The sequence below is a fragment of the Fukomys damarensis genome, unplaced genomic scaffold, assembly GCF_012274545.1.
Source record: "Fukomys damarensis isolate Sample0158 unplaced genomic scaffold, DMR_v1.0_HiC HiC_scaffold_11, whole genome shotgun sequence".
Lineage (NCBI taxonomy): Eukaryota > Metazoa > Chordata > Mammalia > Rodentia > Bathyergidae > Fukomys > Fukomys damarensis.
The window spans coordinates 9,798,361-9,821,358 of NW_022900923.1; the positions used below are offsets into that span (position 1 = coordinate 9,798,361).

The window sequence follows — 22,998 nt, forward strand, 5'->3', positions numbered from 1 at the left end:
GCAGGTCAGTCCTGGTTTACAGTTCTTCCCAGTAGGATTCAATGTGATGAACTAAAGTCATCCATGAGAACTACATCATTTTCTTCCATTAAAATAAAAGAACACAGGCTGAGGGTGTAGTCCAGTGATAGAGCACTTGCTTGAGTAGTATGCTTGAGACCCTGGGTTCTACCCACTACAAAACAAAAACCCCAAACACACCAAAGATGACCTTATCTGGGTATCTAACGAGGGGGAGTAAAGTGTTAAAAGCAACACAAAGGAAAACCCAGAAGGCAGACATACAGATGAGGGGGAATGCAACTAAATGGAAAATTGGCCACTTAATCATGCATTTAGTCTTCCTTTCTCTTCTTCTTCCTCCCTTCTGCTCTTCCCCATCTTCTCCTTTGCCTGCTCTTCCTCTTTTAACAGCTTGAGATAAAATTCACATACCTGTCATGTGCTATTTAGTAACATTTCAAAGATGCACTACATTTATCACAGTGGTTTCATAGGATTATGACGGCGGATGAGGGTGTGGCCCAGTGGTAGATCACCTGCCTGGCATGTGCGAAGCTCTGGGTTGCATCCCCAGCACTACAGAAATAAAAAACTGTAGTGGAACAGAAATTTCTGTCCCCTAGTGATGTCATAGCTACCCTAACATCACAGCACAACGAATTACTCACGTTTGTGGTGACACAGGTGTAAATCTGTAGTGCTGCCAGTCATATAAAAGCACACTCAGTAATATATAGTACATAATAGTTGATAACATTAATAAATGGCTGTTATGGTTTATGGACTTACTGTGCTTCACTTGTTATTTTTTAATATGCCTTCTACTTAAAAATGTTTACTATAAAGCAGTTTGCTACATGACTCCAACAGAAGCCTTATATATCTTGTTTCCTCACTCAACTACATCAAGAGTATACACCCAGAGATTTACCATCTAGGCTTGTATACATACACTGGTATTTAAATGATGAAACGGCCCAATGGCACATTTCTCAGAATGTGCATCCCCTTAAGTGATGCATGAGTATATATATTACTATATTCACATAAAGTGAACCATGTGATAGCTTTTAGTATGTTCACACAGCTGTATAATCATTGACACAAACAATTTAAAGCCGTTATTACCCCAGAAGAAAGCCTGAATCCCTTGACCACAATCTCCCATTCCTTTCACTAGTCCTAGCATTGTGATCCTTTATGACCAGCTCCTTTCACTCACTGTAGTATTTTCAAGGTTAATATACACTGAAGCATTTATCAGTACTTTTTGCGGTCAAGAAACATTCCATTGTGTGGCTCATTTTCTTTTACACTGACTGTACCTTTAGTTTATTTTTCATGAGACGTAAAATATAAAATCTAAAGCCTGTTTGTTTCTCTCCCAGACAACAGATAATTTGATTCTGATGTCAATTTCTACCTCCAAGGCATCAATAATTTTGTCTTCTGAAATGTTTACTTTTAAAAAGGTTAGCATAACCTGGTTAGAAGTAAACCCCACTCAGGCCGTTGGCTAATTTTCCACTATGTCAGGCACAGCCAACTCTTATGAACTTAGTGTCTGGAAAAATAGTATATTACAAAGAGCCTCAGCCAAATATTACATGATATGGGCCTGAGGCTGGTTTGAGTGCATGTGCTTAGAAACATCAAAAGAAAACAGGGCCGTTTCTTCTCCTGTGCTCAGCAAACTTTGTGCTATGGTTTGAGTCTGTCCCTTAAATTTTGTCTGCTGGAACTCAATCCCCAAATACATACATCAATGGTATTTGCAGGTGCAGATAAGGTCAATGCAGTGGGGCCCCCATGACGAGTCTTACAGCTGAGACCTGAGCTGGCACGTGCTATTTCTGCCTCAGCATGTGGTGTTCCCTGCCATGTTGAATGGTTAAGACCTTCACTAGAAGCTAAGCAGATACCATGCTCTTGTAGGACTTTCTAGGCTCTAGAATATGGATATGAACAAACCTCTTTCCATTATAAATTACCTGGACTCAAGAGTTCAGAAAATGAACTAAGACACTGTGGGTGAGTAAAAGTTTGGCTTCCCCAGCTCCCTGCTCAACCAGTAACTGCCCTTTTACCTAACAGTGCTTGGAGTTCTTAGGCCTTTGGCCCCTTTGTCAAGCGAAGGAGATTCTAGCTTACCACTTAGCAGCTATTAGGGGTTCTGCTGGAAATTTACATTTCTAAAAAGGGACCCAAGGAAAGGCAGGCTGACAGAAGCTCTAATAACAAGGCATTCTGTAACAACTCACTTCAAACCGAGTGCCTATTCTTACCTAATCAGCACAGGCACAACTGAGATTAGGATTCTTTTCATCGAAACTATCCATCCACCCAACATTTTTTTTTTCCAAACCAATTTTTAGGCCGTGTTAGGGAGAGGAGAGCAACTGGACTCTGTGACAGTTAAGAACCAGTATAGAGGGCAGAAGGTACATGATGAGACCCTCTGGGATAGAAAGCACCTTGCAGAATTACACACATCAGTTATGAGAGACATCCATACCTTTTTAATATAGATGTTTTATTGAGAAATAATTTATACATTAAAAAGCACCATTTAAAGCGTACAATTTGATGTTTCATCAAATGCTCTCGCTCCTATTGCTACCACTGTGCCCAACACAACTCTTGTGCTTAAGTCCATTTCTTCTTCCCCAACCCCTACAATCCCTATTGTCAGTTTTCTAGAATTTCACAGAGTCATTCGTAAGCTCAGGTTTTAAAATTGGTCCATGTTACCATGTCAGTAGCTTGTTCCTATTGCTGAATAGAACCTTGTTTTATGAATGTATCACTAATTGCTTAATCTACTTACTTATTGGTGAGAACTGGTTGTTTCCCATTCGGGGCTATTATGAATACAGCTTCTATAAACATTGTGCATGTGTTTCAGTAGTTATGATTTAATTTCTCTTGGGTAATACATACAGAGAAGTGGAATGGCTGTGTTACATGGTAGATGTACAGTTAGCTCTGTAAGGAATCCTACACCATTTTCCAAAGTGGTTGTACATTTTCTATGTTCCTATGAAGTTTGTAAGATAATCAATTTGGGACAAAATTTTTTTTCCCCTTTTGAAAGGTAGACTCTGGTATACAATCATGGACAACGACTGGTAATGCAAAGCAGACAAGGCAGGCCAAAAGTCTTGGTGTACATGGGAAACAGCTGAAAAAGTCACAGCCATGAATGATTTCATCACTCAGGGAGTACTATCGGAAAAATCAAGTAAGTAGACAGAATCAGAGCTCCAGAAACTGGGGACTCAGGCAAAAAACAAAACAAAACAAAAAACAAACTATAATGAAAACAGAGCGTGTGCATTTCTCTCATTTCAAATTTGATGGAATTTTTTCTTTTGAGAATCCAGTTAATAACCCTCATTATTATAGCAAACTGGTATTGCAGCCTCCCTACCCTTCCTATTTTATCTACAGATGTCTGGGTCCATAATGCTCCCCGCTGGAGTTAACAGTAACTCTTGCTGCACTCTAGCTTGCTCTGTAGAACCTCCAGGGTCATAAGGGGCTCTTCCACTGCATAAATGATAGCTTGTCTTGTATGACAATGATGAGGTCATGTCATGAAGAGGTCATGAGGGTCCTTCCTTAGCTTTTAAGTAGAACTTGAGCTGGAAATATCACCACCTGTACTTCTTAAAAAGTGATTATTCATCATAAAATTTTCCCCTCCATGAGAATCACACCATGGATGATCACCCTACGGACTCCGATAGGGCCCAGATATGATCTAAATACACATATTAAGAGCTGATCAAATAGCAGAGGAACTACGGAAGCTTAGAACATGGACTTGATTCCAGATGGGCTGCTGAGTAAGTTCCTTCACCTCTAACATAGGAATAGTTAACAGCTTATTTATCTTAAGAATTATGAGAATTAGAGCCTGTGAAGTGTTACCAAAATGTAACACCATTCCTTGCTCTATTTGTGCTTCAGTTACCCCAAATATGCAGTGGCTGAACTACAATGTGCAAAATTTCTAGATATACCTGTACCATACACCAACATTTTTAAAGGAAATAGTCCTTTGGCTTAAGGTTAGATTGGTGGCAGTTGTAATAAAACATATCAATCAACAAACGTCGCTTGTACATTACACTATGTACAAGAATACTGAATTCAGTATTGAACATTCAACAAAAATCAGGCCCAGGTGGTGAAATGTTGTGCTAGAATAAGGGGCCAGCCTAGCAAGGAGCTTTTCCTTAGGGGGGAGAAGTAGGAAAAGAAGTAACAAGAGGAAGTGTGAGGCTAACTGTATCAGGAGGAAAGCAGAGAACTCACTTAAGACAAAGTTCAAGAGTTTAAACAAACTTTGAATCGAGAGCTATGTAGCATGAGTATTCGTTAGACTCCTTTTGTATTGGTCTTGCTAACATCCAAATAAAGCAAGCATGGATTACCCAAAGCTAGAAGGGCTAGCTGATCCTTTGGCAATTGCATGCAGCTTTAGGTAGAATTCTGCTACCTCATGGGCTCTTGTAAGAACCTGCCAGAAGCATAACACTGGATAAGCTGCTTCATCCTTACCTAAGATCTAGCATTAAACTGTGTGGGACAATGAAACGACTCACAGGTGGTGAATCAAGAGACCATGGGCCTAAGTAGAGCAGAGAGGAGCCAGGGTGAAAAGATGGGAAGTTGGACCACAGAAAGCTCTCGGAAACCAGAAACTGGGCAGTACATACTTATTTTCCAGAATGAAATGTAAGAAAGGAAAACTAGAGAAGGGTGTTAAAAGGAAATAAGCTATATTGTAGACATGTACCACTCCCCACTATGACTAAAATGCATGCACTGCAATGTACTAATAAAATCAAAGTTTTAAAAGATTGAGCCGACCAAAAAAAAAAAGCAAGCAGCAGCCCAGTGTACTGCAAGATAGCTAAGTAAACAATTCACTAGACTGTGGGGTAGAATGCAGTTTCGTCCTTGGATATTACCTATTTAACTTTTAGTTTTTATTTTCTATCTTGTTACTCTGGAATCTACTCTGTAAAAGCAGTGCTTTGTTCTGTTCAAGGCCAGGAAGGAATTTTCAAAGCTGAGAATGTGCCTGGTTAAGTGTTCGGCACTTGGTACTGTACATATTTGTACGGGAGATCCAAACTGGGCCATAACTGAGTTGAAGGACTTATGGGACCAGAAGATGACTACATAACAAAGTATTAGAGAACGTTTTTTCAAGAAGTATTTCAGAGTCACTTGAACTCGTAGAGACTTGGATAATAAGAATGACAGTTTTGCAGATTAGAAGATGGAGGAACTCATTTTTTAGTGAACAGAAATGAGTCTGGATCTCAAACATCCCAAACTAGTTTATTTTCCAAAAATTGGAATTCCCCATGCAGAGGCATGGCAAGCAAATAAATCCAAGGATATGAAGGAAGCAAAATGCCACAACAAATTTTATTTATTTATTCTTATTTTTTTTGGTTTTTTGAGACAGGGTCTCACTATGTAGTCGAGACTGACCTGGAACTCACTGTGTAGCCCAAGCTGGTCTCGAACTCACAGTGATCCTCCTGCCTCAGCCTCCCGAGGGCTGGGATTACAGGCGTGCGCCACCACGTTTGGCTTGACACAACGAATTTTAAAGCACAGAGTCTATCTAGGAAATGAGGATGACTTCAAGGGTTAAAAAGTACGTTTATACGTTGTGGCACAGCTATTGCTGTGGTGCGTCAGAGAGGGAAGCTTCACAAAGAGGTCGGTGGGATTCTGAGGAATGGAAGGGCTATGGATAAAGAGGAAAGGAGAAGAAACAAGCTTACGGAGAGATTCAAAGCTCAAGACAGTCACGGATCTTGTAAAGGGGGTACACATACATAAGACAAGGGCTTGATCGAGGAAGGCCCTGAAAGGTCAAGCTGTGAGGCTCGGAATGTTGAGATACAGCAGGACATTCAAAATTCTTGAACTGCTATACAGATTCAATGCAATGCAGATTGAAATTCCAACAGTTATATTCCACAAAACTAGAAAAAATAATCCAAAAACTCATTTGGAACCAGAAGAGACCTAGAAGAGCAAAAGCCACCTACAGATACATGGCAGTGAGTATACCAATTCCCAATTTGAAACTATACTACGAAGCCACAATGGTACTGGCAAAGTAACAGACCCGAGATCAGTGGAGCAGATTGGAAGATACAGAAACAACTCCAGATGTACTCAGCTACCTCAGCTTTGACAGAGGAGCCAACCGTCCTCACTGGGGAAGATGGCCTTTTTAATAAATGGTGTTGGAAAAACTGGATTTCAACCGGCCAAAGATTAAAACTAGACCCTTATCTTTCAGCGTGCACTAAACTAAAATCCAAGTGGATTAAAGATATAAATATTAAAAAAAGAGTCACTAAATTTGCTGGAAGATAATTTAGGCAGAACCCTTGAAGACACTGGCATAGGAAAAGACTTTATGAAAAATCCTCAGTAGCATGGGAACTACCAGAAAGAATCAACAACTGGGATCTCATCTTATTAAAAAGCTTCTACACTGCAAAAGAAACCATTAACAGGACTAAAAGACAGCCTACAATATGGGAAAAAATTTTTTACCAGCTGCTCCTCAAAGGACTATTACCTAAAATATATAAAGAACTAAAAAAAATCAGCCCCCCCAAATATAACAACCCGATTCAAAAATGGGCATCAGAAATGAACAGACATTTCTCAGACAAAGAAGTAAAAGCATCAAGTAAATATATGAAAAAATGTTCCACATCACTGGTCATTCGAGATGCAGATGAAAACAACACTGAGATTCCAACTCATCCCACAAAAAATGGCTGCAATCAAGAAATCATTCAATAAACAAATGTTGGTGGGGTTGTGGGGAGAAAGGAACCCTTCTCTATTGTTGGTGGGAGTGCAGACTGGTGCAATAACTTTGGAAATCAATATGGAGATACCTCAAAGAGCTGGGACTAGAGGTTCCATTTGACCCAGCCATCCCTCTGTTGGGTGTCTTTCCAAAAGAATTAAAAGAATCATATCACAGTGATATATGTGCACCTATGTTTATAGTGGCAGTTTGTAATAGCTAAACCTTGGAAACAGCCCATTTGCCTGTCACTTGGGGACTGGATAAAGAAGATGTGGTTTTTCTATAAAACGGAATACTACTTGGCCATAAAGAATGAGAAATTAATCATTCGTAGGAAAACAGATGCATATTGAGGATATACTCAAGTGAAATAAATAAGTCACACATGTAAATACCGAAGTTTCTCTGGTGTGAAAAACTATAATTGTACATAAGATCCTAATGGTATAAATGACATTGTGAAATAGGAAGAAAAGCGCTAAAGGTGTAGGGGAAGTGTGAAGGGTAGGGGAAAGGAAATAAGGGAAAGAAAAGAATATGAGAAAATGAAAAAATGGAAATAAAGTGTTTGTAAATAGGGAAGGGAGGAGGGGGTGAAGGGAGGGCAGGAGTAAGGGAAAAAATGAGAACCAAGACCTGTCATGTAAAGGTACAAGAGCCCAATGATGAATGTAACTGTACTGTATACCTAAAATGTACCAATAAACTCGATGAGAGAAAAAAAAGATTATTGAATTTGAATGATTTGATGAAGTAAAATGAGTCCCAACTGACAGTTCTCAAGTTTAAGATGTCCAAAATATTTTAAATTTCTACCTTCCTCCCAAAAAATATATCATGGCCATAAAGCTTTCTGATGATCCAAGGCTGACTAAAAATAAAAACTTTGTGAACACTACATCAGAGTATTTAAGCTAAGTGAATTATATTTACAATAACTGGCTAATATTTTTTTCCTTAGAACAATCACATATTATAGCTAGAAGCCTTGGAAAATGGTTTGTAAGTTGTTAATTGGTAAATTGATCAGTATTAGTAAGCCATGGTAGAAGAAATAAAATATATAATCATTGCATAAAGTTCCAGAAACACTTTATTTAAAAATGGAGCTGTAAATGCATACCAAAATAACATAAGTAATAAATGTAACAAAAATAAATAAGGAGAATAATGTATCCATACAAAATAAAAATAACACAGTAAAAGACCAAATGTTTATAATTAAACAGAACTGTGTAAACAAACAATAATGTAAGTAATTCTAATATTTCCTAAACTCCTTACCTTCTACGTCCACATGGATGTCATCAGTACCCAAACATTAAATAAGAGGGAACAATGGTGATTACTTCATTCAACATTTTCTTCAAATAGTTGATATTGTTTTGTCTTATTTATTCCTTCAAAGCATTTGTATCTTCCATTGTTTTTTAAAACTTTTTTTTTGTCTTCCTTTATTAGACAGAATGGGGAATTTAGTTTTATAAAGAGAATAGTTCATTTACCTTTTTAAAAATTTAAGTAAAACAGGAGATCCATTATACAACAGACTTGTTTCTATAGTTCTTCAAAAAGGTTCTGCATCTTTATTAACTGATCCAACAGTATAGGATTTTTAAAATCCTGTAATTTTCAAGTGTACAGTTACTTTGTTTCTTAAAACAAATGTAGCACAGGTTATTGCTGAAACAGTAACTTTCATAAAAGTTGCAGGATTAGAGGAAAATCTAGGTCTACTAATAATAACTGAATTGAAATTCACCCAAATTATAGTGTTCTGGAAAAACAAAGATAATTATTTTCATTTTAAACTTATCCAGATATAAACTTACTGGAGAGAAAAAGAAAAATCAAGTTTATAGAAGATATTTTTCATATGCTTCCTGTTTAGTAGCATAAGCCTAAAGCTTCTGTCATTTTTGTCTTGCAGGGTCCCTATAAGTGTGTAAGACTGAGATAGGATTTACTATTGGGTCCTACAGGGAAACATATAGAAGCAATTCATTGCCTGGGAGTGAAACTATCAACTATTCTTATGACTACTGGTTCTCCAAGTTTCCTAATGAAGAAAATTTTAATCTCATGATCATTTCAAGGGGAATTTTTTCAACTGTCACATATAAAGTTGGTAACACAGACCAATATACATGTTCTTAGTTTTAAAAATATACTCCACCTAAACTGTCTTGTTTAATCTTTCTAGTTATCATTTAATCTGAAATGAGAGACAAAATTTTATTTCCTTTAAAAAAAAATCAAAAAAAAGGTGCCAAATCGATCTTTTTGAAAGTGGAGTAAAACACTGTGGGGTTAAAACAAATACAGTATTATCTCCTATGTACAAAAGAAAAGAGTCCTTAATGATATATAGATATGTCCACCTACCACTCCCAGTAAATCTTAGTGCAAACATAATAATCTCCGTAAACCCCAAGACAAGTTACGTAGCAACAAAGTTATATAAATCACATCTATGTTGGAAAATTTTAGGACGCAGAATGAGTGTTGCAAAAGGTCTGCTTTACTGTAGAGAGCAATCTGTCATCGTGTCCAAAGTTAACGAGTACCAGTAAAAATCCTATTACTAGAAGCAAATAGAATGGTTAACAAATCTGTACAGGTGAAGAGAAGTCCATTTCAGGGAGCAGCTTGGCACAGGAGACATGGGGATTCAGAAATGTTGGATATTTAGTTTGCTTGTAGGTCACAGCATGGCTTAAAAAAAAAAACAGAAACAAAGATCTATGAAGGGAAAGGATGCAATGATATAACTCAGACTGAAAATCACAAAATCACAAAAGGCAAAACTGCCACAATCTGCTTTTCCCTGTGTGTACATCAAGTGGTTATCTAAGAGATTTGAAAGACTGATAAGACACTACATTACAGGTAAAAAAATAAATAAATAAAATTAAGAAGACAGGGATAACAAGACTGCAGTTGATCAAGCTGCCTTGTTTTATGTATCAACACTATGCTGCTTCCAATATTTCTAGTCATTCCACAGGTAATTCCTTTTCAACAATCCTGAGAAAGTCATTCATGGACTGCAACATCTTCCTCTTCCCCATCAGGATTGAACCTATTGAAATGTATACTGAAATCAGCCTCAGATTCGGCATTCTCAAATTCAGCTGAGACTGAGACAGCAGCAGGATGAAGAACCCTAGCTTCTGGCTGGCAAAGTGTTGGTGTCTGACCCGGGCTTCCGTGGTTATTCACAGGACTGGTTTTCTGTTTTGGTGGAGATGGCAAGATGGCACTGGGAAATCCCATGTTATTCAGAGCTTCCAAAGTTCCGTCTGGGTCTATCATAGCATTGATAGCTGAAGGAAAAAAAAAAAGTAGTAGAGGAAAAAAAGATGTAATTCTAGATGCAATTAAATTTGGATGATTTGTATATGTGAACTCTCGGTGTGTATTCAATCTTAAAATGTGGCTAATCCTTCCAATACTTATTTTGAATCCAGTTTTAGTAATTCTGTGGCTAATCTATGCTGCACATTATATAAAGACTGAATGCTCAATAAGTCCTAGATGGATCATTTATGAGTATTTCAAGGACTGCAATAAGACTATTATGTAGAGATGTGGAATTCAAGAAAGAGCTTTGTGAAAATTGCTTTATTCTAAGAGGATGTTGAAAATATCGGTTATGATTTTAAATACACACTACTAGCCCTACTTATTATTCAGAGAATGGGGGTTAAATTGCTATGATGGGGTTAAAGCCACCTCAAGGCAAGAGGCCAAAATATCAGCATCTTTCAATGCTGCCACAGGATGCTTGTCATTTTCACTGGCCAAGTGCTATAGTTCCAGCTGTGCACAACACTAAGCTGTAGTGTTTCCTCATAGCCTAGACACTAATATCTAAGTGCAGTACCAAACAGAGCTGGCTACCCCCATAGGAGGGGCCAGGGAAGGACTGAAACCAGCTTATGATCCAAAAGATCTTTGAGTCCTCAGGGGGAAGTTCTCAGGCAGTGATTTTCAACTTGGCATCAGGCAAAGTAAGGAGCAGGGAGAAGAAAGCACCAGAGATCAAAACTATGCCTCCCTGGAAAAAAAAAGCCTCCATCCTACCAGCTAACAATCATTGTGCCAGCAAGCCACTTTTACTTATGTTTGTATATCACAGCCCTTAGGTGTGATGAGCCCGAATAAAGGCTAGTAATAATGTCTTAGAACCAATATATAATGTCTGTATTATTCAACCAATAGAAATTTAGTGGAATTAGCAGATGGCACTGGAATCTGCTTGTCATACCACTAGGGACTTCTGGGTCAAGATATACATAGGTATTAATAAATGATCTAGTTCTGACAAGAACTGAAACAATGACTCTGTCAAAGTTTAGGAGGCAAACAGAGTCTCTTTCATTTTTTTCCCCTCCTTCCTCTTCTAATCCCTAATCAATATGCGTTCACATATGAGGGACATCTGAATACCTATTATTTGTATTAGAATATAAATTCATTTGAGGTATCCTAGCAATATAATTTTATCAAAATAAATAATGTTATTATTAATAAGCATTTTCAGCTGTATAGATACCTTTTGGTATATTAGTTTTCACATTATTATTTATATAATATACATTATATATTAGTTTACTATAGTAATATTGTAATAACATTTAGCCGGTGGTCAGATTAAAGCCCTAAAATATGTTTAAGATTTAATTTTATTAAATCTTTAATTTGTTTATACCAGGTATAACTTTTTATGAGTAATTTGGATAGATAGAGCTCTATATTTTATATAATTATACCATTATATTTAATCAAATATTGCCCCAATAGTAAGAATACTTAAAAGCGGTATCTCTTAGAATGCATTTCTCCTTAATAGTTGGCTCTTTATACCTAGTTTAGTGGTAAATTTACCTTGTAACTGTTTTTCAACTCTTTTCAGCTCCTGTAAAATAGAAGAAATCTCCTGCAGGGAAAGCAGTAACAAAAATTAGCTTACGGTAACTAAAACATTTCAAATGATAAGCAATGAATCTTACCATCATTTTATCTGGAATATATGATCTATTATAATATGCAATGAAAAATTACGGTACCCAACAAACAAGACACAAATTCAGGATTTTTAATAATAAAATCGAGTAACTTTTTCTAGAAGATAATGTCTCTGCAAGATGAAAAGTATAGGATATTTTACACAGTAGAAGCAAGTATCTTGAAAAAACTGTATTGATCAAACCTGCAAAAACTTTATGACAAAATGCCTAAGGGGTTTTTCTTGGAATGATTTATAAACCACAGCTTCAATGTCAGAATTACGCTCTGATCAATAAAAACATATAAACTTAAAGGATAGAGGCACTGTTTTATGTAAATCAAATGAAAATAACTCATGTCAATTTATTACTTTGGTTCTCATTCCAAAATCACTAATTTATAATGTATAATTATTATAAGAACAAGATGTATTAATTACAAGAACAAGAGCCAGGCACGGTGGCACATGCCTGTAATTCTAGTACCTTGGAGGCTGCAGCAGGAGAACTGCCATGAGTTCCAGGCCAGCCTGGAGTACATAGTGAGTTCAAGGCCAGTCTGAACTCTATAGGGAGAGCTGGGCTTAAACCACCCCCCACCAAACCAAAACCCAAACCAAAAACCTCAAAAACAAAAATATAAGAACAAGGTGTGTAACAGTCAGAAACACAGGAGGTTGCCTCTTTATATCCTCTGTGACTCTGACATGGTCAACATTTTAAACCTCCATGGTTTGAAGCTGAAGGAATACACTTCCCAAATTTGTGCATTCGTACTTCCTTTTGCTACATAAACCAAGAAAAGTCTCAAAACAGTAAAATTCTGCTACCAAAATATTTGAAGATTCAAGAAAAATTACCATACCATGCTTGAGGTTTTCACAATAGGAACCTCACTTTCAGTTCTTAACTTGCTCTCTATTTCATCCCAGTTCCGATCTTTGTCTTTAAATAATATTCTGTAAGTCAAAAAACAAGCATTTCAGTTTTCATATTTCAAAAGCCACAGTTATGCTAACGAAAATAATGAAAATCAGATGTCTTTTCACAACCACAGCACGAACTGAGAAAACCTGTGCAACAGTGCCAATTATTTCATGTATTTGAACATGTATTTTCATGTTTTTAAAAGCTAACTAATTATTGAAACATCAGTAACTAGAAATACTTATACTCATTAATGGCTATTAATGACCAACATTAATCTATGAACAATTAATATATGAATAATGTTTACCTTATTGAAAATCAAATGTAAAACAAATGGAGATATAATCCTCAAAATGTAAGTATTATTTGCAACTAACAATATGAAAGTTTTATTGTGATAGAATATATGCATGAAGTAAAATGAAATTAAGAAAAGGCTAAATTAGGTATAAACAACCGTGCCAATTAAAATCTCTCTCTATAGGAACAGATGAGCTTATTGATGGAGCAAAGTGTGAACATCATTTTCAATACTGCAAATTGGAGTACTTACTGTGCTGGTCTTTAAAAACCTTAATTTGTGATAATGTATACATTTACAATCTCTTAGGAGTTAAGGTATTATATAACATATATATTCTTTTTCTTCCCTGCTTTTTAATAATTTTATTTTTTTTCTAATTTTGTTAATTTCCCATAGCACCTTGGCAATGTTGAAAACATACAAATACAAGGATGTACTCATTTTAACATTTTATGCATGAGTATGTGTTGTATCATTGTATATTCTTGATAGAAGCAGTTGACAATAAAGATAACAATCCTATTTTAGAAATTAAATTCAAATATCTTAATGTAGGAAATACCACAAAATTTTAACTTGTCTTTCAAATATGGTGTACTCTTCTTGTCAATACTTTAGAATCTCTGAGACATATGTAATTCAGCAGTTTTATAAAGATGTAAATACTAGCCACCTTTATGATTTTTACATTTCTTCAGTGAGTCAAGCTTAATGTAAATATCAACACTACATACATTAGGAAAGGTATTACTATGTAAGTTGATCAATGTTTAAGTAGCAATTAATATTTCTATTGTTACTTCTTCAAAGGTCAATATGCCAGCTTCATGTTATTTTTATCGATATCAAATCAAGCCTGGGATATCTGCAATTACATATAAATCTTTTAAAGAAAGCAATAATGAGTCTAGAATCTGGCCTATGATTATTCTTCTCACCAACAATTACATTTTCTAAACTACTGATCATCCTTATCAGCCATCTTTTTAAGAGCTGTTATCCTAAAGAGAGTGATAGTAAGAAGTAAGTGTTATGTTCTTTATTCAGTCCTTGCAGCAGCAGGCCTGGAGGGAGGTAATAATGGCTTTTTCACAGGCCAACTCAGAAACAGAATGGACTTTGTAAAACTGAGGAAGTCTGTGCTTAGTCATGTAGTGTCAAAATTCCTTGGATTCTGCCAGGAGAGGAGACTGTTCATGAATAGAATGCTTGTGCTTCTTAAATTGTTAAATCATAGACTTCACTTTTGGTAAAAATATATTAGGAATGGTTACCCAAGGTTTCAGGTTCACTTAAAAAAAAAGTCTCTGTGAAGGTATAAAAAATTTATTCTAGAAGACAATTTGTATTTATCATAACATAGATTTAAGCAGCCAAACCTATAATTTAGGCTTTAGGAAATGAACTCTCATACGATATTGTATTTAATTGCTAAGGAAACAAAAACTCACATTAAGAAATTATTTTTGACCAGGCTATAATGGTTACAATTCTGTTTTTGCTCAAAGGTCATTATAAATCTTCAAGGAAAAAAATGAGTTTTCAAAGTGCTCTGTGGATTACACTGTGGATTCAAAATAGAAGGCTAAATAAACTTCAGCATGAAAACACATTATATTCCAAAGCTCACTTTTATCCGATAATTTAAATATTAGGCTAAAAATCATTTTAAATAAACATGTTAGCTTTAAGAAAACAAAGTCTTAGGCTTAGATTCTATGTCCCCCACAATTTTATTTTCTAGCACTGTCCCTCAACACAAGCAAACTGAGGCTGCAAGTGAACAGTCTGCGTGCGGATGCAGGACTACATCTCACAGAGCAGTGGCTTCAACACGGATACCGCGAGAGTGCGGCAAAGCCGTTTTTGTATGACTACTTTAAAAATGAATCCACAAGAAGTATTCAGGCAACTTAAGTATGGATACTGTTAAACTGATCCCAGTGTCCACTGGAGTTTAGAAAGTCTAGCACACATGTTAAAGACCAGGCATTCCCCAAACTACTCTAATGGTTTCCATGAAAAAGGCCCGGGTCTCTATCCTTATTTGGCTATCTAAAGTCTTTACCTTTAAATATTATAGTTTCCACAAAGACCTCCCTGAGTATCTGAGGTGAAAGTGATTCTTCCTTTGCCTCCTACTCTTGCGGGGCAGGGCACTACTATATTATGTGCTGTCTTGCATCAGAGTTCACTAACATGTGCCGAACTTTGCCAATTCATTATAAATTTCATGGTGTTGAGATGATGTTTTATACCTTATTTATATGTTCCAAAAAACCTGCCACACTATTTTACACACAGAAAATTCAGTGCTCAACCTGCAGACAAGTCAAATACATGGATCATTCTATATTACGTATGTTACTGAGATGTTTTTAAAAATCTAAATTATCAAATTTCTGAGGCAGTAATATCAATTAATCAATGCACTTTTTGTTCTCAACTTTAATATCAAAGCCACAAAAATATTTTTGAGACAGACTAGGAATGGGTGCAGTGCAGACTCTGAAAAAGATGCTATGTTGTAGACAGAAGACTAGCGAATAGTATAAGCATCATCCCATATGACCATGTAATGAGACTTTCATGATAAATTTACGGGTAACATCAGTGTAGCAAAAGCACTAATATATTAGTTTCCCATGTCTTTTATACTTAAGTCTAAACTCCTTAACAAATTCTGTCTAACCTGAAATGTACGAATTTCTCCAGTGTCATCTCTAGCCCTTTCATTTCACTGACTTTTCAACGAACACTTGTTAGTCCCCTGTCTTTGGGGACTTGTTTTCTAAGGCTCTTTCTCTGAATTTCCCCAGTGTCCACTGCTATGGACTTCTATACTATCTCGTCACTATTTCCCTTACTGTACTTATCACACAGAATTATAATTACCTATCTCTGTACCTTCTGCACTCATTTATGAGGGCATCAAAAATTGTGCTGGACGGCTGAGGATTTAGCTCAGTGGTTCCACCACCTGCTTTACAACCCAAGTTCAATCACCGGTACAAAAAAAAAAAGTGCTGGACAACAAAAAAATCACTCAATGAATACATATGAAAACTTTATTCCTATATAAGCCTCCTCCCACCCAGTACTGAGACTGATCCAGGGCTTTGTACATGCTAGGCCAGTGCTCTACTAATGAGCTGTATCTCCAGACCAATTCCATACTTTTTTCTTTCTTTGCAGTACTGGGGATCAAATTTAGGACCTTGCACTTGCAAGGCAGGCATAGCACCACTGAGCTAAATCCCCAGCCCTCCAGGCCAATTCTTACCAAGTGTTTATTTTATTTTACTTTTTGTATTGTTTCAGTTACTAATCCTTCCTAACACCTCAGGTTTAGAATGTAATTTTAGTGGAATCAAATGCAAATGGTAACGATTATATACTACCTTCAACTACGCTGAATGCATGAGACCAACCTGAGACATGACTCCTGCTATTAGTAAGTGGGCTTGTGATTGGAGCCTAGAGATTCGTTAATTCCTGTTTAAAAACTAATTAGTTAAGCTTAATTCTTTTCCTACAAATTTAAGTAGGGCCTATCCCAGGGAACAGTAGACTGTATTTGTCTCTGGTCACGTATTATGTTACCAAATCACAGGCAGATGGGGTGTATTGGTGAAGGATGGCTATTTTACTTGTGAAGATAATGGGATCAACAAACTTGGGATTGATAACAGTCATCGAGGGAAAACAAACCCTACCTGGAAGGATATTAGAAAGCTAATTATTTAATTATGGAATGTGAGTAAAGTAAAAACAGTGGACTCATTTACAAGTTCACCCAGGTTTTATAAAATGCATTATTTATAGACTACGCAACTAATTTCTCTAAAATCAATTATAAACATCAGGTTTTAAAACATTTAATAAAAGTTCTAATTTCCTTAACAGAAATTAATATTGTTTCTTAAATCTTTTATCACTTCTATGTAGCTATTTTAATAAAAGGTCAAACAGGTGGAGTAGAAAAACAGATAATATTCAAGTGAAATAATGAAACTAAGACAAGTCATGGTGTAGTAGCAGAAACAGGTAATTTAAACCCAGACTGATTTATTCAAATAAATGAACTAGAATGTAAATTCCATGAGAGCAAGGGGCTTTGTTTTGTTGTCTAAATACAAAGTCTTTTAGAGTGTACTTCATAATCATTTGTTAATGAATGAATATTAAATTATTTTTCTGTGGAAAATGCTTATTTAAAACTCACACAGATATGTGAAATGACAAAGGTGAATTATCTTGAAAAAAACAAAGGATGGCAGCATGTGGGCAGTCATTACAGTAACTCTTAAAAGGATGTGTATGTACAAGGTGCTCCTTAAGAAAAGCCAAAGGTTCAATTGCTTTTGAACTATGAAGACATCATGCTTCATAGTGCAACCAAGTATGGAGGGGCTGTCTAAATATTTCAACATTCTTGAAAAAGTGAAGAATATTAAATGGAAATGTCAAGGTGCAGGAAAGAAACTACAAGTTTGTATAAACTTTGAGAAATAAATCTGTAGGGAAAACCCCATATATATGTGCACACCATATTCACATTCATATATAATAGATTTATACCCATACCCACATATACAATAGATATTATATGTACTTTTCCAAAGATACAGTGGTATTATATACTTGAATTTGGTTGCACCCAGAATAATGGAATGAATTTGGTGACCAGAATCATGGAGAGGATTAAGTTTGTGAATCGAGGTACTACTGTATTTGTATTTTAACCATATTCATGTAATACTTTTGTTAAAAACATTTAAAAAAAAGCAGGACAAGACAGTGCAAACTGCAATACTGTCTCTAACAAAGAACTTTATTTTTTAGTGCTATTTATTTTTATATTTCTATTAGTATATGTGTGCAGTACATAATGATTACTTTCCTCATGGGGAGTTGGCACATGTACATAATGTGTGTCATTCTTTTTTTCATTTCCTTCCTCTCTCCTTCATCTCGGTCCTCTTCCATTTACAAAAGAACTATATCCCTATTTTCTATTATCTTTTATTTTGCTCTGTATGTATATTTTGGGTTGCTCAAATAAGATAGAACATGCGATACGTAAGCCTGGGTGCCTGATTTATTCCACATAACATTATGGTCTCAAGGTGCATCCATTTGCCTACAAATACTGATCCTTCTTTATGGCAGAGTAGTTCTCCATTGAATACCACATTTATCCACTCACTTGCTGATGGACATACAAGAAGCTACCAAGATTCAGCTATTATGAATTGTGCTGCTTGCTCTACATATGGAGGAAAGATTGCCTCTTTAATAAATGGTGCTGGGAAAATTGGCTATCCACATGTGAAAGACTGAACCTAAACCCATATATCTTACCATGTACTAAACTAAAATCAAAGCAGATCAAAGTCTAAATATTAAAACTGAAACACTTAACCTGCTGAGAGATAAAATAGATAAAGCTCTTAAAAGTCACAGGCATAGGCCAGGACTTTTGGAACAGAACCCCAGTGGCCTATGAAATAGTACTGAGAATCCACAAATAGGATCATATCAAATTAAAAAGCTACACAGCAAAGAAACAATAGAATGAAGAGACGACCTATAAAATAAAGATTTTTCCAGCTATTTCTCAGACTGAGAGCTAATATCTAGAATATATAGTCTGCTACATTTTTCAGGAAAATAAAGATATGAGGCTCAAGATACAGAAGAAAAATTAACACATTTCTTATATGCTAATTGAAATATCTTTCTATAGGCCATCCTTCTAAATTTCTGAATTTGATTAGAAGATGGGATATAGTAATTTAATACATTTAAAAAGAATTTTAAATACCTTTAAAACAAGTTTGAAGTGAAACTTCCGAAATAGCTTTTGAAAAAATTATCTGAATGGTTTTTTTTAAAACTAGAAAACTAAAGGGCTGGGGATTTGGCTCAGTGGTTCTGTTGTCTGCCTCGCAAGTGCAAGGACCAGAGTTCGATCCCTGGTACCAAAAAAAAACCTAGAAAACTAAATTTATTATTCACTAAAAATGATATTCAATGTTTTACAATGCCTATTGGTACTTACCATATACTCTGAACTATATCATTTCAACATATAAGCAACACAAAATTATATTTGTTCAGAATACTACAATTCACTAACATGTTTAAACATGGTTTAACTATTTTTAGAATTTTAATTATAGGGACTGATGGATATCTGAAATATTAATACATAAAATCTTATGTTTAATTGTTTTGAGTATGTTATGAGTAATCTGAAAGTTATAAAATGATATTTAAAATATTTTTTATTTTTAGTAGTACATAATTGCAGTACATAATGATTACATTCACTGTGGGGAGTTGGTACATGTACATAACACATTTTAATTCTCCTCTTGTTCCTCCATTTCTTGGTTCTTTTTCTATTTGCAAAAGATCTACCTCCCTGTTTGCTATTATCTTTTATTTTTCTCTTTTAATTATTTATACTTTGGTTTTCTCATGTAAAAGAAACCATTTAATACTGAAGCTTGTATCTGGTTTATTTTACTTTACGGACTCAAAGTGCATCCATTTTCTTTTACAAATTTATCCTTCTTTCTGTTATAGTAGTATTCCATTGTGTATTAATGCCACATTTTTTTATCCATTCATCTGTTGATGGACATAGAGGCCATTTCCAAGATTGAGCTATTATGAGCATGCCAGTACAAACATGGGTATGTGTGTATCACTGCAATAGTCTTTTTTGGAAAGATACTTAACAAGAGGAAGAACTAGGTCAAATGAAATTTGTCAAAGGCACTTTTTATGATTTTTTTTTTGTATCGGGGATTGAACTCAGGACCTTGAGCTTGGGAGGGAGGTGGTGGCACCATTGAGCTAAATCCCCAGCCCCCCTTTTTTTTTTTACAACTTTGAGATGACTGTGATTTTTCTCTGGTCCCTACTTCTATTCATATAATGTATTATATTTACTGATTTTGTGTATGTTGAACCATCCTTGCAATCCCTAAGATGAAGCTTACTTTATTATGATGTATGATCTCTTAATGATTTGTTGCATTCTATTTGCCAGTATCTTGCTGAATATTTTTGTATCTATTTTCACTAAAGAGCCTGCCCTGTACTCTTCCTTTTTAGTTGAGTCCTTGTTTGGTTTTGGAATCAAGGTAGTGCTAAAATTGTAAAATAATACTTGACAGGTACTTACTTTGGGAAAAACTTTCCCAAGGTTAACATACTGATTTCAAATATGGAAATTTTAATTTTGAGAAGCAGCAACATAAAAGAAGGGGTATTACAGAATTTTACAACAAGCTATGTGTCTCATGAATGAAAAATAACTTTTCTTCTCCTCACAACCACTCTATAGGCAGTACAAGTAAGTATACCTAGTTCTGAATCAGATGACAAAACTGGGTCCAAAAGACAACAGGCAGATTGTTCAAGATCACACAGTAAGTGGCACAGTGAAAACACACCCTCTTTAAGTATTCTACCGATTAGACTAGTCGTCTTCATTTGATTAGATCCTTTTTGCTTCCACTTTTCATTCCCTAAATGGTTATTTCTCTAGTTCTTTTTAATCATTCTGTTCTAGGAAAAGTCAAGCTAAAATGAAAGCTATTTCTTTAAATTATTTATCAATCAGTATTTGTGAAGTACATTCTTCATGGCGGGGAACTGAAGGTCTTAACATTCAATACAATATATTCCTAAGCATAGGAATCAGGTTAGGGAAAAGGTCAAATACTCAAAAAATGTTGTACTTTGACATATTTAAATAATGAGTGTATTTTAAAATATAGAACTAAACTGTAAAATTCACACAGCATTTTAATCTTAAACAGGCTGTTTCATAAATTTAGTCTTACAAGAGTTCACACACTGTCCTCTTTACAATGAGAAAGTTAAAACCAGAGTAAAGTTACATGTCTTCAGTAGCGGTTTTAAGTATTTGTTAATTTTAAATTTTAGTATTATTCGGTGGAAAATGAAAAAATTTCTGGTTATTAATAGAATTAACTGATGACAGCTGTTAATTCTGAATTAGAGAAGGGCTGCTATTAAAGACATTTATATTATGGATACCACATATGCCTAAAAAAAAAAAAAAAAGAAAGAAAGAAATCTGGTAGTGGCAGTGATTTTAAGATTCAGTTCTAGTGACTTCACTGTGGCAGCAGGTGGCTAAAAGTAAGGTCAGGGTAACAAAAGTACCTGATTTTTCCGGCTGTTTTGTCTATAGATTGTCGTATCTTTCTAGAGAACTGAAAGACGGATGAGAGCAGCAGATTATCTCCCATGACCTGAAACATCCACAGAGCAGATATTAAAATATCACCACTGTGCTCTATGATTACTAAGAACACTCACAGCTCACCATTACTTAGAAGCATTTAGTACTCAGGCTCATGTAATTTAAAAAACAATGAAGATTCTAACAATGACATGTACCTTAATTGAGAAAGACAAAAATACTATCAACAAAGGAATTCTTCTTATATTATACTGTCATATTATTTTTTTAAAAATCAACATATTTTACCCTATCTTGTTACTAGCATGACCTTGTTTTCACACTTCCACTAAAACTATCAAAGAAGGGAAAATATAAATCCTTAGGGTAATATATTTCTTATTCTTTCAACAAGTAATATGAATACAAACATCAAGAAGAGTACAATGCTTGCTCTTCAGAGTACAGGAGAAGAGATAAGCTTTTAAAAATATAGCAAGTTTTCATGATGGGTGTTGGTACTACCCTGGCGGAGAATTTTCAGGAAAACCAGGGGTCTACAAATTCTGTAAAGCACCAGACAGCAAAGACTGAAGGTTTTGAGGGCCATGTTGTCTCTGCCACAATGCAACTCTCCTGTTGAAGAATGAAAGCAGTCACAGGTAACATGGAAGCACATAAGCATGGCTGTGTTATTTACAAAACAAATGGCAGCCTGGATTTGGCCAGGAGGCTGTAGTTTATCAAGCCATCAGCTAAATCCGGAAAGCCAAAGCTAGCATAGTAAACTAGAAAAAGGACTAACTTTCAGTCTAAATGTGGCTTTCAAAATCAGCCCCTTTACACTGTCAGAACTGTATCCAGGCACTGTAAGAAAACTGCGGAAATAAGACATGGCCTTGTATGTCAAGATGTTTTAAAGAACAGTGAAGTGGTAGGAGAGTACACAGGAAATACTATTAAACTTTTTATAAGAAAGCATATACAGAAATGCTAAATTTTGTGATGCAGTGCTGTAAGAATTCTAAAGAAAATGTATTCAGTGAGGGTGACATAAATAAAGTGGTCACAAAAATACTGCAACTTGGGAATGATGGAATTTGAATTCAGAAGACGACGAAAGGATGCCTAGGATGAGAAAAAGAACATAAAGCTAAGGAAAAGATAAACAAAATACTGATTGGATTATGGACTTTGAGGAAACAAACCAAAAGTAGGGGGTGGGGAGGCAAAGACACACATAAATTAGGAATGAGTAAGAAAGTACAGGTTTCTTTAAAACTATAACACAGAACAGGGTATCTCTTTTTTCTACCCCACGAAGTGCAGTTCAGAGATACAAAGCATTAATTTCTAATATGAACCTTGAGGTAGCTACTAATCTAGACATTTCTTATTCTCTTCAAAAAAATATAAACTTATTCCACATCGTTTTACCATATTTAAAGATATTTGTCTCCTCAAACCTCAGGCCAGATGAGTATGAGTGAGATCAGAGAATGGGCCCTTTCCTGATACCAGGAACAAATGAACTATCAGGCCAGGACAGAGAAAGTGTGTTGTAAAACTATTTTTAGTCTATTACAACTGTAGCCTAAGAGCTGATTACATGTTTTTCCATTAAGCAGCTCTTTTTCTTTTCAGTGTATATATATAT

At 35.4% G+C, this 22,998-nt stretch overlaps 1 protein-coding gene across 7 annotated transcripts in view; it reads right to left on the reverse strand.

The window, feature by feature from the left end:
* Positions 1-8,032: 8,032 nt before the first annotated feature.
* Cep170 (centrosomal protein 170) overlaps positions 8,033-22,998 on the reverse strand; it is a 106,366-nt gene continuing 91,400 nt past the window's right edge. For 6 of the 7 annotated variants that reach the window (XM_010642596.3, XM_010642594.2, XM_033762053.1 and 3 more), the window contains 4 exons: positions 21,323-21,411; positions 12,746-12,839; positions 11,759-11,810; positions 8,033-10,194 (listed from right to left, as the gene is read on the reverse strand). In XM_010642596.3, the coding sequence (XP_010640898.1) occupies positions 9,905-10,194; positions 11,759-11,810; positions 12,746-12,839; positions 21,323-21,411 (525 nt within the window). In that variant the 3' untranslated portion in view covers positions 8,033-9,904. The remainder of the gene's footprint in view (positions 10,195-11,758; positions 11,811-12,745; positions 12,840-21,322; positions 21,412-22,998) is intronic. The other variant, XM_010642593.3, reaches the window with a different exon arrangement.